Source organism: Sceloporus undulatus, chromosome 1 (genome assembly GCF_019175285.1).
Source record: "Sceloporus undulatus isolate JIND9_A2432 ecotype Alabama chromosome 1, SceUnd_v1.1, whole genome shotgun sequence".
Lineage (NCBI taxonomy): Eukaryota > Metazoa > Chordata > Lepidosauria > Squamata > Phrynosomatidae > Sceloporus > Sceloporus undulatus.
Window position 1 is genome coordinate 6,272,858 of NC_056522.1, and position 25,783 is coordinate 6,298,640.

The following is a 25,783-nucleotide window of genomic DNA, read 5'->3' on the forward strand; positions in this document are numbered from 1 at the left end:
ACACTCCAGTGGTTCCGATCCTACCTCTTGGGAAGGTTCCAGTCGGTGAGGCTGGGGGATAGTTGCTCTCGTATAAGAGAGCAGACATCTGGCGTTCCTCAGGGCACCATTCTATCCCCCACGCTATTCAACATTTACATGAAGCCGCTGCAAGAGATCATCCGGAAGCATGGAGCACAGTGTTATCAGTACACTGATGACACCCAGATCTATCTCTCCATGTCTCCGACTGATACAGTGACTAAGAATGGCACCTCCCCTCTGGATGCCTGTCTGGGGACAGTAATGGGCTGGATGAGGGGAAACAAACTCAAGCTGAATCCAGAGAAAACAGAGGTACTTATGATAGGTACCCCAAGTCCAGGCAGGGAAATTTGCCATCCTATCCTTGATGGGATTAAGCTTCCTCTAAAGGATAAAGTTCGCAGTTTGGGAGTACTCCTGGACTCATCTCTACAATTGTTATCTCAAGTAGATGCGATGGCCAGGAGTGCTTGGTATCAGCTTCGGCTGATACGCCAACTGCGTTCCTGTCTGGACAGAAAGGATCTTGAAACTATAGTACATGCACTGGTAACCTGTTGCTTGGAGTTCTGCAATGCGCTCTACATGGGGCTACCTTTGTACCAGGTTCGGAAGCTACAACTAGTCCAGAATGCTGCAGCCAGATTGATCACAGGCACTCCGAGATTGGACCACCTAACACCTATATTAAAATCTCTTCACTGGCTGCCTATTAGCTTCTGGGCGCAATACAAATTTTCGTTCGTTACCTATAAAGCCCTATATGGCTTGGGTCCGAGTTACTTGAGGGAGCGCCTCTCCCTACATAATCCGCCCCGCACCCTCAGAACAATAGGGAAATTTTTACTTGACTGCCCCAGGGTAAAACTAGCAACAACTCACCGGAGGGCTTATACGACAACAGCCCCTACCCTCTTTAACTGTCTCCCAGAAAAGATCCGACTCTGTCCCACATTAGTAGCCTTTAAGAAGGCATTAAAAACTCACCTTTTTCAAGTAGCATACCCTCCCGATTCTGTTTAAATTAGGAACTTCCCCCATAACTGTTGGTTTTAATGGTTGCGATATGGCTCAGATTTTTATGAAATTGTATGAAACTGTGAATTGTAACTAGTGAGGTATTTTATTGTTCTGTATTGTGACATGTGTCACATACCCACTATATTGTAAACCGCTTTGATCTACAGGAAAGGCAGTATATAAATAAAGTTTTTATTTATTATTATTTATAAAGTGAACCATGAAAACAAGCTTGATCCATCCTCAATATGACATCACTTCAGATATTTAAACAAGGCTATCATATCACCTCTCAACTTTCTCTTCCCCAGGTGAAACACATTCAGGTCCTTAAGGTTCTCCTCATAGGGCATGGCTTCCAGACCTTTCAGCATTTTGGTTGCCCTCCTTTGAACAAGTTCCAGCTCGTCAACATCCTTCTTTTAAATTTTGGTGCTCAGAACTGGACGCAGGATTCCAGGAGAGGTCTGACCATGTCCAAAGGAGGATGACTAAAATGATGAAAGGTCTGGAAACCATGCCCTATGAGGAACGACTTAAGGAGCTGGGGATGTTTAGCCTGGAGAAAAGAAGGTTAAGGGGTGGCATGATAGCCTTCTTTAAATACTTGGTCTCTTATTGAGGATGGAGCAAACTTGTTTTCTGCTGCTCCAGAGACTAGAACACGGAACAATGGATGCAAACTCCAGGAAAAGAGATTCCACCTCAATATCCTCAATATCAGGAAGACCTTCCTGATGGTAAGAGCTATTCCACAGTGGAACAGACTCCCTTGGAGTGTAGTGGACTCTCCTTTTTTTGGAGTTCTTTAAACAGAGGCTGGATGGCCATCTGTCGAGGATGATTTGATTGTGAGTTCCTGTATGGCAGAATGGGGTTGGACTTGATGGCCCTTACAGTCTCTTCCAACTTTATGATTCTATTATTCTAACCCAGGCTGGGTCCTTACTACCAGATCTGTCTTTTGACTGACCAGGAGCACCTGTGTCTTGTCTGGTTTAAGCTTCAGTTTCAACTCAAATATCAATTTTCTGCCCTGGCAGAGCTGCATTAAATAGTGGGGCACAGCATGTAAAACCATGCCCAAAATCAAGCAGGAGTTCAGATGTTGTACATTGCAGTCTGGGCTCCTTTTTATGCCCATTGTCATGCACAGGCCTTGGGAGTGCATAGTTCTAACAGAACCTTTCACTTGCCCTTTTCATTCCATGGTTTTGTGCATCAGATGCCAAGGTCTCCTAGCAACTGGGCTCACCAAGGAGGATGGCCAACTTCACTGCGGAGGGTGTCAAGACTGTTTTTCAGCTGCCGGTAAAAACAAAGAGGGAAAAGCTGGGGTTGGTTATTGCAATGTTTGAGGGGTTGGAAGGCAGGGGTGAGATGGGGTCTTTCTGAAATACAGTGTGTTTTGCTACCTTGTCAAGTTTTGCCAGCTGTGTTTTGCCCACTTGCCAAGTTTTGTTCTCGCGTGAAAAGCAAGATCAGAGGCGAGACAGGTGGAAATATATTTGCCTGGTTTTGTTTATTATGGGGACACTTCTGCCTCTCAACATGAAAACCCACTGGATGACCTTGGGCAAGTCACACTCTCTCAGCCTTAGAAGAAGACAATGCCAAACCTCCTTTTGATAAATGTTGCCCAAAACCTCAACATGTTTTCAGGTTAGGAAGATTTCTTTCAGGCTAGTGTGTGTGAGAAAGAGATATTGACAACACAATCCAAAAATTAAATCATTGGATGATTGGATTACTTTGAAATGTACATTCCTTTTCTCTATTTACTGTATTTCATTTTAAATTAGGCCCTTGGTATCCGCTGGGGCTTCCTTCCAGGAGCTCCTGGGAATCCCAATATTCATGGATGCTCATATCACATTAAATACAGTGGCATAATAAAATGGTATCCCTTATATAAAATGGGAAAATTAAGGTTTGCTTTCTGGGATATATATATATGTATGTATGTATGTATCCCCATCCATCCCAAAAAGCAAACCTTGATATAATATTTTCAAGCCATGGATGCTTGAATCTGTGGATAATGAATCCATGGATACAGAGGGCCGACTGTACTATTTTCTAATTTCTTGCCTTCTTACAAGGTTGTTTATAAACCCCTCTTGACCTCTGATTTCATCCTTAGAATAACCATGCGAGGCAGGTAAGGCAGAAAGAGAGAGTAACTGGCTCAAGATCATCCATTCGTCTTCATTTGAACCTAGACCTCTCCACCCAAGTCCAGAACTAACTAGTACAATAACCTGGGGTTTGCTTGTCTGATTTATTGAGCTTACAAATCACGCTGCAACAATAGTTCACTGGACAGTGTAACCATAAAATGTTGTGGTCCAAAAAATTAAAAACTCATAAATAGTTATAACTCATAAATAATTATAATATGGCAAAAGCCCGACAGCAAAAGTCAAGCTGTATACGATTTTAATAAAGTTGTGGGTGCTTCATACTACAGAAGCAAAGGGAAGCTGGTCTGATTTATTGGTAGTGCATTAAGACAGTTCTCTGTTTGAAGACATTCTATATTCAAAAGTTTTCCCAATTTGTTTTAAACTTCAGAAATGTTGTTATGTACCTTCAGGTTCACTCCAGCTTATGGGGACTCTGTCATGGCATATATTTTTTTTGGCAGGGGGGGGCAAATATTTATTGAAAGAAAGTTTGGCATTATCTTCCTCTGAGGCTGAGAGTGTGTGACTTGCCCATGGTCCCCCAGTAGGTTTCTGTAGCCAGGCAGGGATTTGAACCCTGGCCTCCAGAGTCATTGTCCAATGCTCAAACCACTACGCCATTTCTGCCATATGATAAATATCAAACAGGATGACAGCCACAATTTAGGCATTCAAAGAAATAAATTTATTTATTTATTTATTTCACTTCTATGCCTCCTTTCTCCCAAAAAAGGGAACAAAGGCAGCTCAGAAGATAAAACATTAATAAAAAATTACAATAATTTAAAAAAAAACAATTAAAATTATCTAGTCAAAATAGTATAAAATTAGTGAAAACATATGGAGTTAATGTTAAGTCAAAGATGTTCATGGCTGGCGTCCATAGTTTTTTGTGGGTTTTTCAGGCTATGTGGCCATGTTATATATATTATCTGAAGATGCCAGCCATAGATGCTGGCAAAACATCAGGAATAAACTCTTCTAGAACATGGCCACATAGCCTGAAAAACCCACAAAAAACTATACGGTTTAAAAGGGGCAGGCAAAGCAACCAAGGGGATGCAAACACAGCAAATGTAAGTCTTCTAGACATGAATGATTTTCATGTCTCACTCCTCATTTGGCGAGCCAATGTCCTCATTGTGCCCTGCCCTGCTGCACCTCTGCTAGATGTGGGTTCATTTGCACTATTCAAGCACCATGTAGGATCTCAGTCATCGTGTTTTTATATTTCCATTTCTGCATATACGTTTGCTGTTTCTGCATAACTGCAGAGAAATGCAAATTTCCACTGACTCGCATAAATCTGTGCCTTCTTTTTGGGAGACAAATTTCTCCCTTCTTTTAATAATGCCTTAGTCACCACTTTACCGAGTGATGTATTAGTTGGGAGAGCATGGTGAGGCCACTTAATTCCAGAGCATCATTAACTCACTGAGCCTTTAGGTAAGTTAACTAGAATAGGAGGACAGATCGCAGCAGGAGATTCTAGGAGGCTACTAATCCCTCCTTGCTATTCCCATCTTTCTGTGGCTTGCTCTGTATAAGCACTTACATCTCCACAGTTCCTCCCATAGCCGTGGGGGAACCACTTCTTTGGTTTCTTTGCTTTGTACCAAGCAGAGATAGGGTATACCTTAACTCCTTTTCCAACCAGCATGCTCACTCACCTCCATGGAGTTCCTGATCTTCTGGAGGCCAAGCTAGTGTTTGGATTAAAGGATGAAACAGACACAGGGAAATAATTTGGGTACACCTTGTTACTGTTGTGTGCCTTCAAGTTGTTTCCAACTAAGGCAAACCTATCCTGTTGTTGTTGTTGTTGTTGTTGTTTTGGCAAGTTTCTTCAGAGAGGGTTTGCCATTGCCATCCTCTGAGGCTGAGAGAGTGTGACTTGCCCAGAGTCATTCAGTGGGTTTACATTGCTGAGCTGGGATTTGAACTCTGGTCTCCAGAGTCGCTGCCCAACACTCAGACCACTACATCACCTTGCAGAAAATAAAGCAGTATGACATCGTTTCAACTGCATGACTCTTTCCTGTGGAATCCTGGGATTTGTAGTTTGATGTGGAAGAAACCCTTAAAGTGAACAAAATTGGGCTACCAGTCCTGAAGAATAGCAAAATAAGAACTCAGCAAATGCAAATGAGAAACCATTCAGAGTCAGGGGCTTTCCCAGCAGATAATGATCGCCAGTTAGCAGACATTAATCCTCATTTGCATTAGCCTCCCAACCTGAGGCCAGCCATCAGCACAAAACAATACACATGCAAATCACTCCTGCATTCCCAGGCTCACACAGTATATATACACCCAATTTTTCCAGGCAAAGCATTCTCTGAAGATGCCAGCCACAGATGTTGGTGAAACATCAGAAAGAAACTCTGCTAGAACATGGCCACATAGCCCAAAAAACCCACAAAAAACTATGGATGCCAGCCATGAAAGCCTTCGATTTTTTGCTATTTGTTAACTGGTTATTCCCTGGTTATTCACAGGATAATGGCTCTTGTGTTAGTCTAATTTTAATTGTGTTTTAATGTCAATTGCATGATATTCTCAGGTTAATCACTGTTTAAAGTCCCAATTTCCCCCATGTGATAAACACCCTAGAATCTTAGAGCTGGAAGAGTCCTGAAGGGCCATCTACCCCAACCCCCTGCCATGCAGGAATCCACAGCTAAAGTACTCCCAAGAGATCTCCATCCAGCTTCCAAAGATAGAGAGTCCACCATCGTCTGAAGCAGTCTATTCTACTGCTGAACAACTCTTACCAAGTTTTTCCAAATGTCCAGGTGGAATCTCTTTCCTTGTCATTTGAATCCACTTGCAACATGAGTTTTGAATTGACTAAAAACTCATTGCTGGTTTATCTTACATGTAGCTCGCTGCTTCAGATCTCAGCATAACAAGTGGGGATACATGAAGCTCTAAATTTTTCTTCATTGAGATTCTTCATTGAGGTTGTCTTCATTGAGGATCTTGATGGTCATTCTGCACCAGATGAAAGAAGTTATGGTTGGTGGTTTTGCAGGCAGTGGGTCAATGCATCCCCTGGGTTATAGTCTGAACTATAAAAGAACACTCTGAGGAAGTAGGCACCTCATTCTGGGCAGCTCTTTTAAAATTTGGAATGAAATCTGGAGCAGAGTCACCACCTCACTTGACAGGGAAGCATGTCGATTTGTCACTGGATCCCATAAATGGCTCCATCCCTCTCCCACACTGGAGCACAGATGTTTTATGTACTATTGTACATATTGTTCTAAGCTATCTATTTTTGTGTATTTTTATAATGCATACATTGTTGTACATTTCTTTGTATGATAGGACCATTGAATGATGGTGTGGTTGGCATACATTTTAAGAGCATCCATAGTCTCCTTTTAGTATTTTCCCCCCCAACTCTTCATGTTGTTATACGCATGGGTTTTTTTTTTCTTTTTGCAGTGCATCACAAACTTGAAATTGTACCCATTTTCTGATTGCATCCAGTTTCATTTTGGGTCCAAGCGTTGCAAAATGGAATAACAACTAGCCCTCCATATCCACAGATTCTTTATCCACGGATTCAACCATCCGTGGTTTGAAATTAAATATATGAATTCCAAAAAACAAAACTTGGATTTGTCATTTTATATAAGGAACAACATTTTACTGCTCCATTATATATAATGGATTTTGGTATCCACATGGCATCCTGACAGATACCAAGGGCCCACTGTATAGACAAATCTCTCAGGAAATCATATTTCTCATCTGTCTGTAGTGACAAAGCTCAGAGAGCAAATTATCATGGCAGATCTGTGTGCATCTGTGTGCAAAATAGGCCTTTGATGCCTTAATGACAATGTGTTCTCCATCTTTCCAACAGCAACAAAATGGCCGCCAGTATCTGAGAGCTTTGCTGGACTGGAAGGAGTTTGATGAAATTCGGGATTTGCGCCGAAGCATTTGTCTGGATATCTATTACTGGAGCATTGTGTTTGCTGCTGAGAAGGGCTTACCTTGGCCAGCAGTGGCAGAAGTGGGGAAGTTGACTGGGGAGCTTCTGGAGGAAACCAAAGGTGAGCCAAGGTGGCAAAATCAATGCCATTCTTGAAGGGGAGAGGGAATCATTCTATTCAACTGTTTCATCCCTAAGAGCTTGGGAAAATTTCTGGGTTTTGGTCTAGCCCCTGGCTATGAGGGATTCTGGGTAGGGTTGCCATAAGTCAGGACCTCCAAACCGGGACAAATGTAGGACAAATTTTTCAGATGTAGGGCACATTTTTTTAAAATGGAGGACACGCGAAAACATTGATTTTTTTTTAAAAAAAATGTTGATCTAAATGCCTGTTTCTTAGGCATGCTCAAAATAGAGGACATTTGGGCATTATTTCTAGACAGATGTCAGAAATAGACTTCCCTTTCTGGCAAAAACCAACCCCCACCTCCATTCCAAAAAACACAAATGACAAGCAATTGTGGGGCATTGTCAACATGGATGTTACGTGAATGCAAGAGCGATGGCATCAAGAGGCAGAGTCCAGAACCAAACCGTGGGTTTAACACGTAGCATGGTTTAACATGGCTAATAGGCATGTTGAAACATGGTCAGGTAGTGCAATGTGCTTGCACCAAATGTGTACTTTTCTCAGAAGTGGTGTGCAAAGGACTGTTGGTTTGTGTCACTGCGCATAGAGGCGCATGGCCCGTCCGCCTTTGCTTCAATGCTGCGGGCGAGCGGCGAGAGAGAGAAAGGGTGGCGGAGGAGGCGGGGGAAGGTGGCGCGCCCGCGCGGGGGAGGCAGGGAGGGTGGAGCGCCCGCACGCAAGAGGGCGCTGGCTTTTCAGTCCGCCTTTGCCTCTATGGGCTGTGGGCGGAGCGGTGAGAGGAGAAAGAGGGTGGAGGAGGAGGGGGGAAGGAATGTGCTGCCCCGCAAGGCGGGGAGTGCATGGAGTGTGTGGCTGGCTAGCGCTGCAGCGCAAGATGGCGGCTTGGCTGCCGTCCGCCTTTGCCATGCTATTGCTTGCTGGGCTTGGCGGCGAGGAGGGAGAAAGATTTTGGGGGGGAGGAGGGCGGTGGGGAGGAGTGGCTTGGGAGGTTGGGAGGACCGATGAGGGGCGGAGGGTGGCGCGCCCGCAGAGCAGCGCAAAGAGCGCTGGCTCCGTCCGCCTTGCCTCTATGCTGCGGCGGAGGAGAGGCGGAGGAGCGGGGGAAGGTGCGGCGCCCGCACGGAGGCGCCTCCTCCGCCCCAGGCAAGCCTCGCTGTCCTCCTCTTCCTCCCTGCCTCCGAGGCGGAGGAGGAGCAGAGGCCCTGCAGGCCGCAGCACATTGCCTGCAACCGGGGGGGGGTACCGGTTTTTGGGCTGCACCCTGCCGGGGGAGGGGCCCGGGGGGCCCAAAACGGAAATACACGGTTGCAGCCGGTTATGGCAAGCCTAATTCTGGGAGTTGTAGTCAAAAGTGGGAATTTGTCCAAGGCCTGCCAAAGTAGATGTGAGTGCTGAATCAAAAGCCCTTATATCCAGGAGGACTGGGTCTCCCATATGATTTGGGCAGTGAATCTAGTCTGAGGTTTTGTAAACAGATTTTTCCAGTGTGACAAAAGGCATGCTTTGAGGACCCCTCCCCTTGAGAAGAGAATGGAAGTGCACAGTTTCATGCAGAGAGGCTTGGAGAAAGCCGCTATTCTCCGCTCTGTTTTTGCTTTCTTTTCTCATGCAATAAGGCCTTCATTCTGTGTTTGATTTTTCCTAATCATACGATGTCATAACTTTCCTGTTGTTCCACTGCATTTCCCCATTATGGGACTGCATCTTTCCATTGAGGGAAAACCCCATTAATACCTCTGGTATTCTTGCTCTTGGCTACTGCTTCTAGTGTGAACATTTATTCAGCTGCAGTTGGCAATATTCCAGCAGTCCTGTCACAGGCATGATCATGCTTCTCCACTGCTCTCCCTCTCTATCCCCAAGCAAGGAGAAGTCCACTCCATTTCAAGTGTCTGGACAAAGAAGACATGTTGTACATAGGAACAACATTGTTTATACGCCATTCCCTGGGATTTTCTTTATTTGTTTTGCTGTACAGTGGTAACCCCGGGTTACGAATTAATCTTCCGCGGCGCCGTTCGTAACCGAAAGATTCGCAACCCGAAAAAGCCATAGCCGCTAGTCTGGAAGGCCGCGATTTCGTGGAAAAGCGCTGAAAAGCACCAAAAATTTTTTCGTAAGCCGGAAAAAAACGTAACCCGGAACAGTTTTTTAACTATTAATTTTTCGTATCCCGGAAATTTCGTAACGCGGTCATTTCGTATCCCGGGGTACAACGTAATTGCATGGATGTGTGCTGTCAAGGCAGGTGTCAGCATGCCACAATTATGGCAAAACACATTTTTAAAAAATATATAAAAATACTGGGGAATGGAGTAAAGCAACCAATGTGAACCAAGGAACGGATAGGCGCACTACACAAACATGTGGATGTGGTGGGCACATTATAAGCTCATGGAGCATGTGTGTGATTTCAATCGGAAGACCAAATGAACGTGGTGAGAGGTGTCGAAACTGCAGAACTGCAGCAAAAAAGAAAAGGAAAACTAAATAAACAGTACACATGGGCATGTAGGGTGGATGGCAGCAGAGGGGGGACAGTGATGCATTGTGGAGGACTGATTGTGAGTTTGTGCAACACTAAAGCAGCATCATAGTGTGTATGTAGAGAAAGTGTGATAGTGGTTGTTGACATTTGCTAAACAATGTGATTGCTGTGACACAACAGGCTAGTGTGATAAAGTCCTGAGTTCAGTGTGTAAAAGTAGTTTGCTCTCAGTTGTCAGCAGGAAGAGAGATGGGGAAGGATCCTGTCCTTTCAAGTTGCTCAGGCAACAGCAAAACTGCTGCCACATCTTCTAGCCTGTGTTGCCTTCCTTATTAACAACTTTTGCCATCTTGACCCCACTTTGATGTTCCTTTGCCATACATGTCCCCGTTTTTATCTGTAAAATGGGGAGGGTATGCTGTTCTGGATCTTATCACAGCAGCCGGAAATTTGGCACACAGCTTTTTTTGTTGTGGTTGTTACTCCCGCTTAGAGATAAGAAGAAGGAAAAGGTTCACATACTGGTTTTTAGAACCGAGTCAGGTGGGAGGTTATTGAAACAAGAGGGCAGAACTCATCTAAACAGTCTTGCCTTAACCACTCTGCCTGTGCCGGCACAGCAAAGGTGAAGTCATAAGGGCGAAATAGAAGTTTACTGAGAACAAAGTTGACACAAATTAATTTCTAATTAATTATGAACCTTCCCCTAATTAATAAAGCCATGTTTTCACTAGTAGCAATGATGGAAAGAAACTACAACACACCCTTGTCAATGTCTTGCATAAGCAGCCAGGGGAAGGAAAACAGTCTTTACTCCTGTATGGCAGAGGGAAGGTTTCACTGATACAACCCTCCTCACCTCTACCTGATCTCCGCCTGCCCCAATTCCCCATTTTAGAGGAGCCTGCCCACATTGCGTTGGTATTTTGTAAAGCCACAGCTGATAAAGCTGGGCAATTACACCCTTAGAGGAGGTTCAAAGTGGGGATCGGCCTTTTTCCACCTGCAGGCGGGTGCTCATAGCAGGGAAATCCAGATGCCAGCCACCAAAGCGGCTGAGCTCAGCATCCAGGAGAGGAACCACAAGTTCCCTTGTTTGGAAAGGAGGCTGTGACCCAGCCTGCGGCCGATAAAAGGACAACCCCGTCTGGGTGAAGACTCTGGCTAGGCGTGTGCAATCCAGGCCCAGAAATCTCAGGCGGCGCACCACCCTGCCCTGGGCTGATATCTCTCGGTTGGCACAAGGCTGCCTGGCTCTCTTGCACAAGCAGAGACTGCTGATCAATGAGTTTCTGACTGCATGGATCCCTGTCCTCTCCACCTTCTTGCGGGAAATAAGAAAAAGGCGAGAGTCAATGTAGGCTCGTGGCAACTGTTGCCTGCCCCCCTCACTCTCTAGAGCAGTGCTTCTCAACCTTCCTAATGCCACAACCTTTTAACAGTTCCTCATTCTGTTGTGGACCCAACCATAAAATATTCCTAAAACAATTGGAAATATGTGTTTTCCAGTGGCTTAGGAGACCCTGTGAAAGGGTTGTTGATCCCCAAGGGGTTGCAGCCCACAGTTGAGAACCGCTGCTCTAGAGTCAAGTGCAAGCTAGTGACTTCCATGGCATCCTTTGGGTTTCCATCCCTCAGGACATGGTCCTGAGTCTCTTCTGTTTCACTGGTCTCTTCAGGCAGGAGACAAAGGTGACAATGTCAGGTTTGTTGCCTGCCCTGACAACAATAGGAAAGCAGCTTCCAGCTTAACTTGGAAAGCAACAGTGTGACTTAACTGGTTGGTTGCTAAAATTTTGCAAAGACTACCAGAGGATCAATGGCTCAATACAGACCATCCCAAAAGGATGCTCTGCCAGCGCCTCCTTTTCTGCCGGCAGGAAGCCGCAGTGGATAAACCTGTGGTTTCCCGCAGGCAAAAAAGAACCCGCAAAAAGTTTCCCAGCGCACTTGTGATGCCTGAGTGCGCCAGTGGCGCACTCACAATGTCACAAGTGTGCCACGATGTGTGGACGCTAAGCGTCCGTCACGTCACAATGGCAGCACCCATCTGTACAAGGTGCTGCCATTTTGACGTAGGGATACATGCTAGGGTTGAAGGGCGTCTGTAGCGATGCCCCGAGGCAACCTTGCATGGATTCCTTACGTGCTAAAAAGCCCATCTGTACTGGGCCAATGTTTCATTTAAGTAGTTTCCTCTTTGTCTCCCAGTCACAGAGGTGCCAGAGCTCACCCACTGCTCTGCTCTGCATCTCCTTCTGGCTAAAAGCAAGTAAACAGATGAAATGTTCCTAATCCTGTCTCTATAAGGGTGCATCTACACCAGGGTAGGCAACCTTTTTGAGCCAGGGGCCGGGTTGCTGTCCACTAAGACAACCGGGGAGCCGAAGCCGGGGGGGTGGAGCTTCCACCCTCCGAGGCGGAGCTGCATGCCGGGGGCGGAGCGCCCACCCCTCCCAGGGCCAGCCTCCTCCTCTTTGCCGGCCCCTGACGGGGCCCAGGCCCTGTCAGAGGCTGGGAAAGAGCCGGCGGGGGCCGCCAGCGCAGAGGCCCCCCCTCTTTGCCGGCCCTTTTGCTGTCGCGTGAGGCTCTCCAAGAGGGCTCCGGCGGTGGCAGCGGGCCTCCCAGAGGGTCGCTGCACCGCCGGAGCCCTCTTGGAGGGCCCCAGCGATGGCAGCGGGCCTCTTGGAGGACCCCAGCATGGCAAGGGCCTCCCAGAGGCCCGCTGCCGCCACCGGAGCCCTCTTGGAGGGCCCAAAGATGGCAACGGGCTCCCAGAGGGTCGCTGCCACTGCCGGAACCCCTCTTGGAGGGCCCCAGCGATGGAAGCGGGCCACATCCAGCCCATGGGCCGGAGGTTGCAAACCCCTGATCTACACTGTCAAAATGAGGAGCACTTAGGGATAGCCCTGTTTCAATATTTGAAGGGGTGTCATATTGAGGATGGAGCAAGCTTGTTTTCTGCTGCTCCAGAGACTGTAAGTGCTGTATTTCCATAGTAAGAAATCCTGTAATTTGTGTTTTACAAGGTCTTTAGGCTCAAGGAATCATAGAATCATAGAGTTGGAAAGACATCAAGGGTCATCCAGTGTAATTGCCATTTTCCATCCAGTCTTTTTTTAAAATCTCCAAGGAGGAGACTCCATTACACTCCGAGGGATGGTGTTCCACTGTTGAACAACTCTTACTGTCAGGAAGTTCTTCCTAATGTTGAGGGGGATCTCTTTTTCTGTAGTTTGAATCCATTGCTCTGGGTCATATTCTCTGGAACAGCAGAAAACAAGCTTGCTCCATCCTCAGTATGACACCCCTTTAAATATTGAAACAGGGCTAACATGTTTCCTCCAAGCTTCTCATCTCCAGGCAGTGACCCAACTCCCTAAGTGCTCCTCATAAGGCTTTATGGTTTCCAGACCTTTATTTTCACCATTTTGGGTGTCCTTCTCAACGATGCTTCAACTTGTCTGTGTGTGTGTGTGTGCGGCGCGCTTGGTGTAAGACAAGTTGTGAGCAATTTTGGATAATGCTTAATGACAAGCTATCAGCAACTGTGGTTGTTACTTAATGCATGACACTTCATGACATCAACGGGGTCATTTCTAGGTCCAGGTTTAGCCCTGGAAATCAGGGCCTGGGACAATCCTAAATTGGCAACCTTTTTGGCATATTTGCTGTCTTTCCATCAGAAGGCAAAGACCTTTATTATTGATTTGTTTCAACAGACCTTGAGAATTGAGGGTTCCTAGAGCTTTTAAGAGAGGGCAGTATTGTTTTTAAAACTCCTTTTAAACATTTTAATTGCAAAATTCATACTTTTGGCCCCCAAACCGGCCCTCGACTTATATGTGAGGTCAACTTATAGTCAGTATACAGTACGTACTTCTAGTAGAGTTTGGTGGCTTGCCCTCAAGTTATGGATGAAAGTTATAGTATTTGAGAGAGAGCCTAGGTCTCCTTAAACATCTGGCACAAGATAATTAGGTTAGTTGCAGGTCTAAGTGCACAGAGAAAAAGCTGCATCTATTGGCTTCTCCCATACGCTTCTTTCTAACCTGGGCTCAGATATTGCTCCCAAGTCTGTTAAATTAAGGCTACTGGAGATAGCTTTCTGTGAAATGCTTTCTGTTCTTATGTCTCTTATTCCCCCAGTACGATGCACTACATTAGTCATATCATTATGATTATGACAGTATATGCACATACTTATTGAAGCAGCAAGGATCAGAACCCGCTATGTATAAAGGACATTTAGAGTTAGAATTAGAGTTTGAGTTAGAGTTGGTTACAGTTATATTTAGCAACTTCCTCTTGTTTTTACTGTGGGGAATTTTGAGAACTTGCATCTCTTGACCGAATGCCTAAATTTTGGGTCTATGGACCGTATGTTTAATTATGACTCTGATTATTTCATTATTTTTTAACTGTTGTAATTAATGTTTTTAGATGTATGCTTTTGGGGTGAAAAATGTATTGGAAACCGCCTTGAATCCATTTGGGAGAAAGGCAGGCTATGAAAAATAAATGGATGAATAGTGAAGTTTAAAGGCTGTCCAAGGATTGAACCCAGTTTCCCCATAAAGCCATCCTGGGCAGCTCCTTTAAAACCCTGAGAGCAAATTCACCTTTAAGCCATTTTATCTTGTTACATTGTTTACTATGTGTGGTTTGTGTTGTTTTGTTGTTTGTTGTGTTGTGTGCCTTCAAGTAGTTTCTGACTTATGGTGACCTAAGGAGGTTTGCCATGCCATTCCTGAGGCTGAGAGTGTGTGGTGCCCAAGATCACCAAAGGGTGTTTGACTTATGGTGACCTCTGTGAGCTCTGGCCATCAACAGCTCTGCTCAGTCTTGCAAATGCAGGGCAGCTACAGTTTTCTTGATTGGACCAATCCTCCTGTAATGTTTTCCCTGCTGCCTTTCTCTTAGCAAACATTATGTCTTTCCCAATTAGTATAAATCATGATGTCTCCAAAGTAAGATAGCCAGGCTGCATCTGCACTTCAGAAATAATCTGGTTTGACACCACTTTAACTGCTATAGCTCAACGCATGGAATTCGGAGCTCTGCTCTGTTGCTGCAAAAAACTCTACAGTTCCCAGATTCCATAGCATTGAGCATGGCAAGATAAAGGGTGTCAAACTGGATTATTTCTGCAGTGTGGGTGCAGCCTCAGTTCTCATTTTTTGCTTCTAGGAGGAGTGTGTGCTTGATCTGCTCTTGGACCCATTTAGTCATCTTTTTTTTGGCAGTCCCTGGTCTTCGTAGATCTCTCCTCCAGAACCATAAGTTCAAAGGAATTGTTTTTTCCTTTTTCTGCTTGCTTAAATTTACTTTATTTTATTTTATATCCGTGCTTCTCTCAAGATCGGACCCAAGGTGGCTCACAACAACACAACAACAACAACAACACACACACACACACACACACTAAAACACAACTTTAAAAAACAATAAAATAATTGAATTAAAATAAAACGTTTATTTTAAAATGCATCATACAAATGTAAAACATACAAGGTTAAAATAATCTAAATACAACACCATCCCCCAATAAAACAGCGTGCCTGTTTAAAAAGCTTGCTTGAACAGAAAGTCCAGGTTTCAACAAGCATACATAAAATTGGAAATACTATGACATGGATGATTCAAACTTTGATATTAGTGTTATATACCTTTATACTGAGGATTTTACTCTTTCGTTCAGGGCGCTCTTCGAGTCCTAGTCTCTTCTGATCTCGGTTACTGTCTCCAGTTCAATCCAGGACTGAGACAAGGGAGAAAATGGTTTAATAATGCAATGTCTCCTTCATCCCTTTAAAATTATGTAAATCATATATAGTCATTCTTTTTGTCTTCTTAATATGCGACCATAGGCCGGCTGTTGCCCTTAACATCCTTAACTTTTTAGTAGTAGTCATTGCAAGTCTTTGGAAATATGTGGTGTTAAAATGGGATACAATTTTGCCTATACTATTTGACTAAGTGCCTTAGTTAGAGGCTCTTGTAGTTTACACAAATCAGTGTCACATCTCCCTCTTGTGGCTGCTATAACAACCTGTCAGAACCGAACTACTCCAAAGCAAAGGCAAACAAAAACAATATTTAGAACAACAACAAAACCTGTTGCCATTTATACTATCAGTACATCTGCCCACTCATTCCTCCAGAAATTACTTTATGAGGGCAAAGTTTTTTACAAACAATTGCTCCTGGTTTGGGAAATTCTGAGAGCTGCAGTTTAAAGGTAACTTTTCCAAGCTCAGGAAAAATCAGAATATTTCTTTCGGTTTACTTAAACTAATCTTCCCGTCTCACCTTTTTTTGATAGACATGATTTCATCTCTGCCTAAATACCTAAAGGCACCAGATTCCATCCAATCTGAGAAGCTAAGCAGATTCAGCTCTGGTTAGTACTTGGGATGGGAGACCACCAATGAATAACAGACATGGGAGGCTCTATTTCTGAAGAAGGAAGTAGCAAAACCACCTCTGAGTATTCCTTGCCTAAGAAAAGCCTATGAAATACATGAGGTCACTAAAAGTCACAAGACACTTGAAGACACCACAAACACACACACACATGAGTTTTAGACTGTAAGCCCTTGGGGCAAAGACTTGTTTTCTTATGTGTCACACACACTGAGGGCTAATGTGTTTGTGTGTGCCTTTGTCACTGTCGACTTATGGCAACTGCAAATTTAATAGTTTGTGGGCTGCATCTACAGCAGTATTAAATGTAGTCTGACACTGCATTATCTGCCATGGATCACACTAGGGAATTTTGAGTTTTGTAGTTTTGTGAGATGTTTGGCCTTCTCTGTCAGAGGGCTCTGGTGCCCATCAAACATCCATAGGAGGGATTATGGCAGTTAAAGAGAGTCAAACTGCACTATTTTGGCAATTCAGATGCAGCCCTGCACAAGGAGTATTCAGAGTGGTGGTTGGCTGGTACAAAATAAAAACAACATGGTATTCTCATCCTTTCACGGCCAGGGAGAAAGCAAAAAGTCCATCAAAGGACAAGCAGAACTGCTAAAATTAATTATTGGGCACGGTTTTCTTATGTGGCGTCTGGGAGTTGTCACTGTAGTCTAAAACAGAAAGCCTGATGCACAATAAACTACAGTTCCCAGGATTCCCTGGCCAGGGCAGTTAAAGCAGTCTCAAACTGGATTATTTCTGCAGTGTCTTTTGGACCTAGGATTACTTTTTGAAGACCATTACAAGTGCCAGAAAAAAATGTCTTTGAAAAATAAATTAGCAAGTTCTGTCCATACCTATACCTCAAACACTTCCATCAGTTAAGTACAACCTTCTGTTCCAACAAGTTCAGATGTCGAGGGAGCAGTACTGATACTGGGACAACCTCAACCATCAGAACAAAATATAAGAGGAACCTAATGGATTCAGTCAAACACCACTGTCTATCATCACTGGTTCCCACTGGGGTCCGGAACAACCCGGTGATGGATATTCAGTGTCACTGCCCTTAGAAGACCGTGGGCCCATAGAACGTCAAAGGGTCTACCTTGTGGTGACCCCCAAGTTGTAATATCTAAGGGCTGGTACATTCCAGCAGGAAGTGGTGTGGGCAACGGTGATTAGGGTCAGGAGCTCGCAGCAACCACATGCTCCAAAGCCCTAGTTTTGTGTGGATGGTGCCATCGTTACGCAGTGCCATCCACAAAGCATGTGTATAGATTACATCACACGTGCACAACATCCAAACAACGCAGCATATGCATCAAATAACTGTGATGCAGCAAGGCGGAAATGGCGCCTTGGCTTCGCCACAGCAAGGAGCTCCATTTCGGAGTTCTTTTTACTGCAGATCGTTGCTGGGCCGTGCAGTTGCCACGGCAATGACTGGAGAAGAAGGGACGCCATCTGTACGGGCCTAACTAAGACTTAGCACCAACTAAAAAAAAACAGTGACTTACGGCTGTCAAATTCAATTCTAATTCAGAATACATCCGGATTTATCACATGGATTTTTCACTGACTCTGGCAGCAAAATCCATGTGATAAAATCCGGATGTATCCTGATTGAATTGATTCCGCAGTGATAAGTTGCTTTTTTAAGCTGTGCACTAATCTCTCAAATCAAAAACAGGGAGTGAGGCAGTAGTTTGGTGAGAGCTGGAATTCTCTGCTACACTGCTTTACCCTGGGTTTCTAGTGAACGTACGTCACCAAACTACATATCACAGAATCCCATAGGAGGTAGCCATGGCAGTTAAAGCGATGCAAACAGTCTATTTCTGCAGTGCAGATGCAGCCAAGAAGAAGTGAGTTCCAGGGTCTAGGGACAGCCACCAAGAAGGTCCCTCTCGTGTCCCCATCAGCTGTACTTGTGACAGCCCAACCTTACTCGAAAATTTCCAGACTGGTTTCTCACACTTATTTCTCCTGCGTCCAAACTGCTCCTGCACACGGGTGGGTGTGGAAATGGCAGAAAACTAATGAAAACAAGCTGAGCATCTGACTTCTTCTCTCTGTGGGACTACAGGTTGAGTCTTCCAAAACTGGAAATATTCCAAAACCCGAACGTTTTTCATGGATGGTTGAGATGTGACACCTTTTATTTTCTGATGAAACAAACTTTGGTTTGTGCACAATGTTTAAAAGTGGTATAAAATTACCTTCAGGCTATGTGTAAAAGGTGTATATGAAACATAAATGAATTTTTGAGTTTAGAACTGGTTACCATCTCCAAGTCTTTCATAGTTTATTGTGGTGTACCTTATTGTGTGTACTCAAATCATTTCCAATTTTTGAAAAAGAACGCATAACACAGAAGCTGCAGGATCTGGTATCTTGGTGTCAGTCATCTCAGGGAAGAGTTTCAGTTCTGATTTTGCAAACGAAGGAGTGCTTGGAAAGTGAATTTTTAGCATTACAGCCCTATCATGGTGACCTCAGGTGAGACTGTCACAAGTTTTCCTTGAGAAGATTACAGTTGCCTTTTCGCCCAAAGGAAGGCATGACTTATGATGGCCTAAGACAAATCGGTCATGGGTGTTTTCTGGGGCGGAGAGTGTGCAGCTCACCAAAGTCACCAATGGTTTTTTCCATGGTCAAGACAGGAAGAGAACTCTGGTTCTCCAGAGTCGGAGTCTGATGCTAAATCATATGCCAACCAGTCTCATTATGTACATACATGCAAATTCCAAAATCCAAACAAAAACCAAAATTTCTCTTGTCCCAAGCATTTGGATAGGGTAGCTCAGCCGTCGTTCCTACAAGAGTTGTATTTTCCCTGCCCCATGCAGAAGCACAGTCCCCTGAAATCCGTCTCTGCAATCCCATTAACGGCTTGGCACTAACATGTGTCCGCTGCGTTCCTGGCAAAGTTCCCCATCCAGTTGCCTTGGCTGTATACCTACCCTGACTCTTGATAATACAGGCTTTTGCCCTGACCTCCAAATCCTGAAAGGGTTTTGTGTGTATTTTCTTCCTCCCATTCCCTGCAAACCACCTCCCCCATGCGTCGGCCCCATGTTGGCTGCCAGAAAACAAATTAGAGCAAATCAGTGCCCCTTGTTTGCTTATGGGATAATGCCTTCAGTCACACGATCAAGGTGTGGTGTAGAAGTATGTTTATTAGCCCAGGGTTTGAAAAGGAGAGATGGCTACAAAGGACAAGAAGGTGCCGGATCGCGGTGTGATATCATTTCAGTGAAGAGTTCAGTCTGGTTGGTAAGTGTATTCTTGGAAAGTTACTTTTTAAAATTAAAGCTCGGTCATGGCCACCTAAGGGGAGCCTATCCCAAGGTTTTCTTGTCAAGATTTGCTCAGAGGAAGATTGCCACTGCTTTTTCTCAGCCTCAGAGGTGTTGAATGCCCAAGTTCCCGCAGGCTTATCTGCATGCAGAAATAGAATCATAGAATCATAGAGTTGGAAGAGACCGCAAGGGCCATCTCCAACCCCATCTGCCATGCAGGAAATCCCATCAAACCACCCCACAAATGGCCATCTACAGCTCTTGCAAAGACCTCAAGGAAGGAGACTCCACTACACTCCAAGGAGTGTGTTCCACTATGAACAGCCTACTGTCAGGAAGTTCTTCCTAGGTGAGGTGGAATCTCTTTTCCTGGAGCTTGCATCCATTGTTCCGGGTCCTGTTCTCTGGAGCAGCAAAACAAAGCTGCCCTCCTCAATAGACTTCCTTCACATATTTAAAACAGGGCTAGCATATCACCTCTGAACCTTCTCGTACAAGGCTAAACATCCCAGCTCCGGAGTGTGCCTCATAGGACATAGGACATTGCACCATTTTAGTCGCCCTCCTCTGGACACGCTCCAGTTTCTCAATGTCCTATTTGAATTGTGGTGCCCAGAGACACGATATTCCGAGGGAGGCTGCCGAGGCATGACATACGAGTGCGAAACCTATTACGTCTCTTGATCTAGACACAATATACTTATATTGATGGCAGCCTAAAATTGCATTGGCCTTTTAAGCTGCCGCATAGCACTGTTGACTCATGTTCACTTGTGGTCTACTTGGACTCCCAGATCCTTTCACGGTAGTTCATTCAGCCAGGTGTCACCTATCCTATATCTGATTGTGCATATTCATTTTTTCTGCCAAGTGCAGTACCTTAATTCCGGGTTGAATTCATTTGAGCTTTGGCCCAGCTTTCTGTTATCAGGTCATTTTGAATTTTGATCGGGTCCTCTGGGGTATAGCTGTTCCTCCTAATTGTGGCATCTGGCAATGGATAAGTATGCTCCCAATTCTGTCATCCAGGTCATGATAAAGATGTTGAATAGCACTGGGCCCAGGACAGAGGCCCTGTTGGACCCCCACTGGTCACTTCCCTCCAGATGAAAAATGAGCCATTGTTGAGCACCCTTTGGGTTTGGCCGGTCAACCAATTACAGACCATTGAACAGTTACTTTGTCTAGCCCCACTTTTACAAACTTGTTTGCAAAAATGTCATGGTAGGGGCTGCCATAAGCCAGGAGTTCCAAACGGGACAAATGTAGGACAAATGTAGGACAACATTCAAATGTAGGACCATTTATAAAAATGGAGGACATGCGCAAAAATTGATGATTTTAAAAATGGTAATCGAAATGCATGTTCTAAGGCATGATCAAAATGGAGGACATTGGGCATTATCCTAGACAGATGGCAGAAATGGACTTCCCTTTCTGGCCATATTTATATATTTAATAATAAAATAATGAAAAAATAAATAAAAAACAGACAGGGTGTATATTTAATAATAAAAACATGAAAAAAGCAAATATAAATTAATAAAATAAAACAAGAATATAAAAATTAATAAAATAAAATAAAATAAATATTTGTATTTAAAATATAATAAAAACCCAAAACCACAGGACCTAATGCCACTGACTATCACCTTTCGTCCTCCTCCTCCCCCTCCCCTCTCCTCTTCCCTCCCCCGTCCTCTTCCCTCTCCCTTCCCCCTCCTCCTCCTCTTTCCTCCTCCCCCATCCTCTCCTCCTCCTCCCTCCCTTCCTCTCCCCTCCCCCCGCCTTTTCCTCCTCCTCCTCCCAGAACAGGATCGTCCCTTGCTTTGGCCAGCCAGCCATTGGCCAGCTGGCAAAGAGGACGGGCTCCTCAGCACGCGCGCCCAGGCCTCAGCAGTGGCCAGCGGACGCGCCGCGCTGCCCTATGTTCCTGCTGGGCGCGCGCTGCCACTGGCCCTGCTGAGGCCCGGAGGTGCGCACTGAGGAGCCCGTCCCCTTGGGCCAGCTGGCCAATGGCTGGCTGGTCAAAGCAAGGGACGACTCCTGTTTGGGGAGCCCCGCTATGGGCGGGCAAGCCCTGACGCTGGAGGCGCAGTGGCAGCAGCGCTGCTGCCGCCGAGGAGAGGAGGAAGGCGGAGCCGAGGAGGAGGTGGGTTGGCACTGCCCACAACGAAGAGGAGGAGGAGGTGGGTTGGCGCCGCAGCCAGCCGAATAGCGGCACGGCGATGGCTGCAGGAGCGGCCCCCGAACCGGGAACAAGGCTGGTGTGGGGGCCAAACCGGACCGGGACCGGGAGGGCCCCCCAAAAGCGGAATTTCCCAGAGACCACTGGGATATGGCATCCCTAGTCTGTAATGGGAAACCTTGTCAAAGCCTACGGAAATCAAGAGATATCTAATCCACATCATCCCCTTTTTCTACCAGCTGTAATTTATCAAAGAAAGAGATTTGCGGGCAGACTTCTTCTCCGAAACCCGTGTTGATTTTGTGATTATAGCATTGCTTTCTAGATGTTCACAGACTCTGTTTAATGATCTGTCCAGATCTCACGATACTGATGTAGACTAACGGACGATAATGATGGATCTCTTTCTTCCCCTTTTTGAAGATGGGGACAAACGTTGCCCACTAAGTCTGATGGGACTTCTCCTGTTCTCCAGGAGTTCTCAAAGATTATGCCATAGGCTCGAATTACATTTGCCAGTTCTTTAGTACCCTGGATGTAGTTCATCTGGTCCTGGAGACTTAAATTCATTTAGATTAACACAGGTATTCCTCTACACTCTACTTATGTTGCTGAAATTCCCTATTCGTCCTCTGCTCACATATCTCAGGTTGAGCACCCTTTGCCTTTTCTGAGAAGACTGAGGCAAAGAAGGTGTTGAGTAATTCTGCCTTTTCTCTGCTTCTGTTTAGCATTGCCATCTTCTCCACGCAGTGGCCCTACGTGTTCCTTCTTCTTACTTTTACTGCGGACATATCCAAAAAAGCCCTTTTGTTGTCTTCTAACCGTCTAGCAAGCCTGAGTTCATTCTGCGCTTAGCTTTTCTGACTTTACCTCTACACATGCCTGCATTTTCTTTGAATCCTTTTTGTGATTTCCCCCTTTTTCCATTTCTAATACATCTTCCTTTCATCTTAGCTCTGTTGAAAGTCCTTAGTCATCCATCCGGGTCTTGAGACCCTCCCATTTTCTTTCTCACTGGAACTGTTTGAATTGTGCCTTCAGTACGTATCTCTCTTTTGAAACCCCATCCGGCCTGAACTCCCTTCCCTTTTAGTATTTCTGACCACGGGATCACCCCTCAATACTTCTCTAAGTTTACTGAAATCCGCTCTCCTAAAGTCTAGAATGCGTGTTTGACTATGCCTGGCTCTACTTTCCATTCCAATAAATCCAAGATGAGACCACTTAACGCTATGGGTCCACGCCATGGAATTCTTGGAACTGTAGTTTGTTGGACACCAAGCTCTTGAAAGAGAAGGCGAAATGACTCACAAAACACAATCCCTAGCATTCCATAGCATTGAGCCATGGCAGCTAAAGTGGTGGGAAACGGATTAGTTTTGCAGCGCAGATGCACCTCAGTAGGTTTTCCATGGCCAAGTAGGATTCAACCCGCTTGGGTCGGAGTCCATCTTAGGCTGCTCTTCAATTAAAGATCTATAAGGACATGGAGGTTTATATCACACTATGCTCTTAAAGAGCTACTATTCCAGTGTGACCCTCTAGCACCTCCGAGGCAGCTGGGATTGGCAGTTTTAAGGAGCTGAACTTCTCTGCCTGAGAATTCTAAATACCCCTCCTTAAAACTGCCAATCCCAGCATGCAACAGGAGGCAGCTAGAGGAGTCACACTGGAATAGTACCTCTTTAAGAGCTTGTCTGATAAACACCATGGTGTGCTGGTTTGAATGTTGCACTATGACTCTACAGACCAGGATTTAACTCCCTGCTTGACTATGAAACCCACTGGGTGACCTTGTGCAAGTCACCCTCTCTCAGCCACAGAGCAAGGCAAGGACAAACCTCATCTGAACAAAATATTGCCAAGAAAACTCCATGATAGGGTTACCTTAGGGTCACCATGAATTGGAAACGACTTGGAGGCACACAACAACAATGTGTAACTACAGGCTGAGTGTCCCCTATCGGAAATGCTTGGGACCAGAAGTATTTGGGATTTTAGATTTTTGGAATATTTGCATATACATAATGGAGACAGGACCAAAGTCTAAACATGAAATTAGTTGATGTTCCATATATACATTAAAAGCATTGCCTGGAGGTGATTTTATAAATAATATTTTTTAACAATTTCCAGAATGTGTTATTAGGCATTTCGACAGTGACCTGTTCTGTTATTTCTCAGTTTCTCTTTAAGAGAACCAATGTGGTTTAGTGGTTTGAGGACTAGGACTCGGAGAGACCAAGGTTTTCAGCCAACCATTAGGTGACTTTGGGCAAGTCACACTCTCTCAGCCTCAGAGGAAGGTAAGGGCAAACCAACTCTTAACAAATCCTGTCCCAAATCCCAATGATGGGCTTACCTTACAATCACAATAAGTCAGAAATGACAGGAATAACTTACACCAAATCAGGTAAAACAATTCTGACTTGTTTTGAAAAGGAACTCTGTTTTGCTCCAGTAACAAAAAGAAGTAACTTGTTATAAGCACACAACAACAAAATAATATTTCAGGACTAGGACTAACACATGAATAGTGTCAAGACCAGGAAAACTCCACTCAGCATCCTCCAGATAATGCTATTTTCAGAAGTAATACAGGTTGAGTCTCCTTTATCCAAAATGTTTGGGGCCAGAAGTGTTTTAGATTTTGGATTTATTTTATTTTTTTAATTTCAAAATATTTGCATTTACTGAACACGCAATCTCGGCGATGGGACACACGTCTAAACACGAAATCCATTTAGGTTTCACATGCACCTTATACACATACCCCGAAGGTAGTTTTGTACATAATATTTTTAATCATTTTATGCAAAACAGAGTTGAGACAAGTCTTCTGCCTTGCGATCAGATGAGCAGAAGGGGTGCAGCGTCACGTCGGTGCTCAAAACACTTTGGATTTGGGATTCTTTCAGATTCCAGATTTTTGGGATAAGGGATACTCAACCTGTATTGGAAATTAAATTTTAAAACAGTTGCTCATTACATCAAATGGTGCCATTTCCACATGAAACACTACTATTCAAATATAATGTCCTCATGCCCTTTTTTTTTTTAAGTGATGAGTTCCAGTTAATTCTATTGCTTGGTGTTACATCTCAGTTCTTTCTTGGAATGGGTCTGATATGACTGTCCGGGAAGTTGTTAGACTGCATCTCCCAGGAGCTCTAACCAATAGCACCAATGGAGAGGAATGCTAGGACTTACAGTCCGACAACACCTGGAGAGGCACATGATTCCCACCCTCACACTAGCGACTCTTTCACAGAGCACAATTATACCACTTTAACAGTCACAGATCCATCCTACGGAGTCCTGGGATCCATAGTTTTAGGAAGCACTAGAGCGCTCTGGCTAAGAATTCTGAACACCTCATGAAACTACAAATCCTGGGCTTCTTTAGGATGGAGCCACAAAGGCTGTATCTGCACTGTAGAATTAAGACAGTTTGACACTGCTTTAACTGCCATGGTTCAATGCTATGGAATTCTAGGATTTGTAGTTTTGTGAGATATGCAGTCTTCTCTGTCAGAGAGCTCTGGTGCCCCACCAAACTACAAATCCTTGCATCCCAGTACAGGTGTCTAATAGTGCTGACATAGGCTCCATAAAGACAGTCCAAAATAAAGGTGCTTCAGGTCACTTTGGAGGTATGCTGTTTAAATGATGCCTGCGTCCTAGGAGTCTGGAAGCTTCACCAAAACCACACTCCAGTCCTTAGGACTGGAGCATGGCTTTGGCGTGGCTTCCGGACTCTTAGGATGCATGCATCATTTAAACAGCATACTTCCAAAGTGACCTGGCTGAAACAGATTTATTTTGGCCTGTCTGTATGGAGCCAAACATAACCTTTAAATTTCAAGGGTTGTTTTGTATGTGTTGAAAACTATCAAGAGTTCTAAGATGCTTTTTAAGAAGAGAGTTTTATCCAGCCTTGTGCCTTCCAGTGTGTTGAATTAAAGGCTTGGAACTGTTAGTTTTCTGGACTACAACTCCTAATTTATCACATGGGGGAAATTGGAAGTATAAATGGTGATTAATTTGTGATTAAC

The 25,783-nt window shown here is 44.7% G+C and overlaps 1 protein-coding gene across 1 annotated transcript in view; it reads left to right on the forward strand.

Annotated features, from left to right (window-relative positions):
- The first annotated feature begins 2,262 nt into the window (after positions 1-2,262).
- The window catches only part of C1H8orf74 (chromosome 1 C8orf74 homolog), a 601,672-nt gene continuing 578,151 nt past the window's right edge, over positions 2,263-25,783 (forward strand). Inside the window, exons 1-2 of the mRNA XM_042446829.1 lie at positions 2,263-2,355; positions 7,105-7,297. Coding sequence (XP_042302763.1) covers positions 2,308-2,355; positions 7,105-7,297 — 241 coding nt within the window. The 5' untranslated portion in view covers positions 2,263-2,307. The remainder of the gene's footprint in view (positions 2,356-7,104; positions 7,298-25,783) is intronic.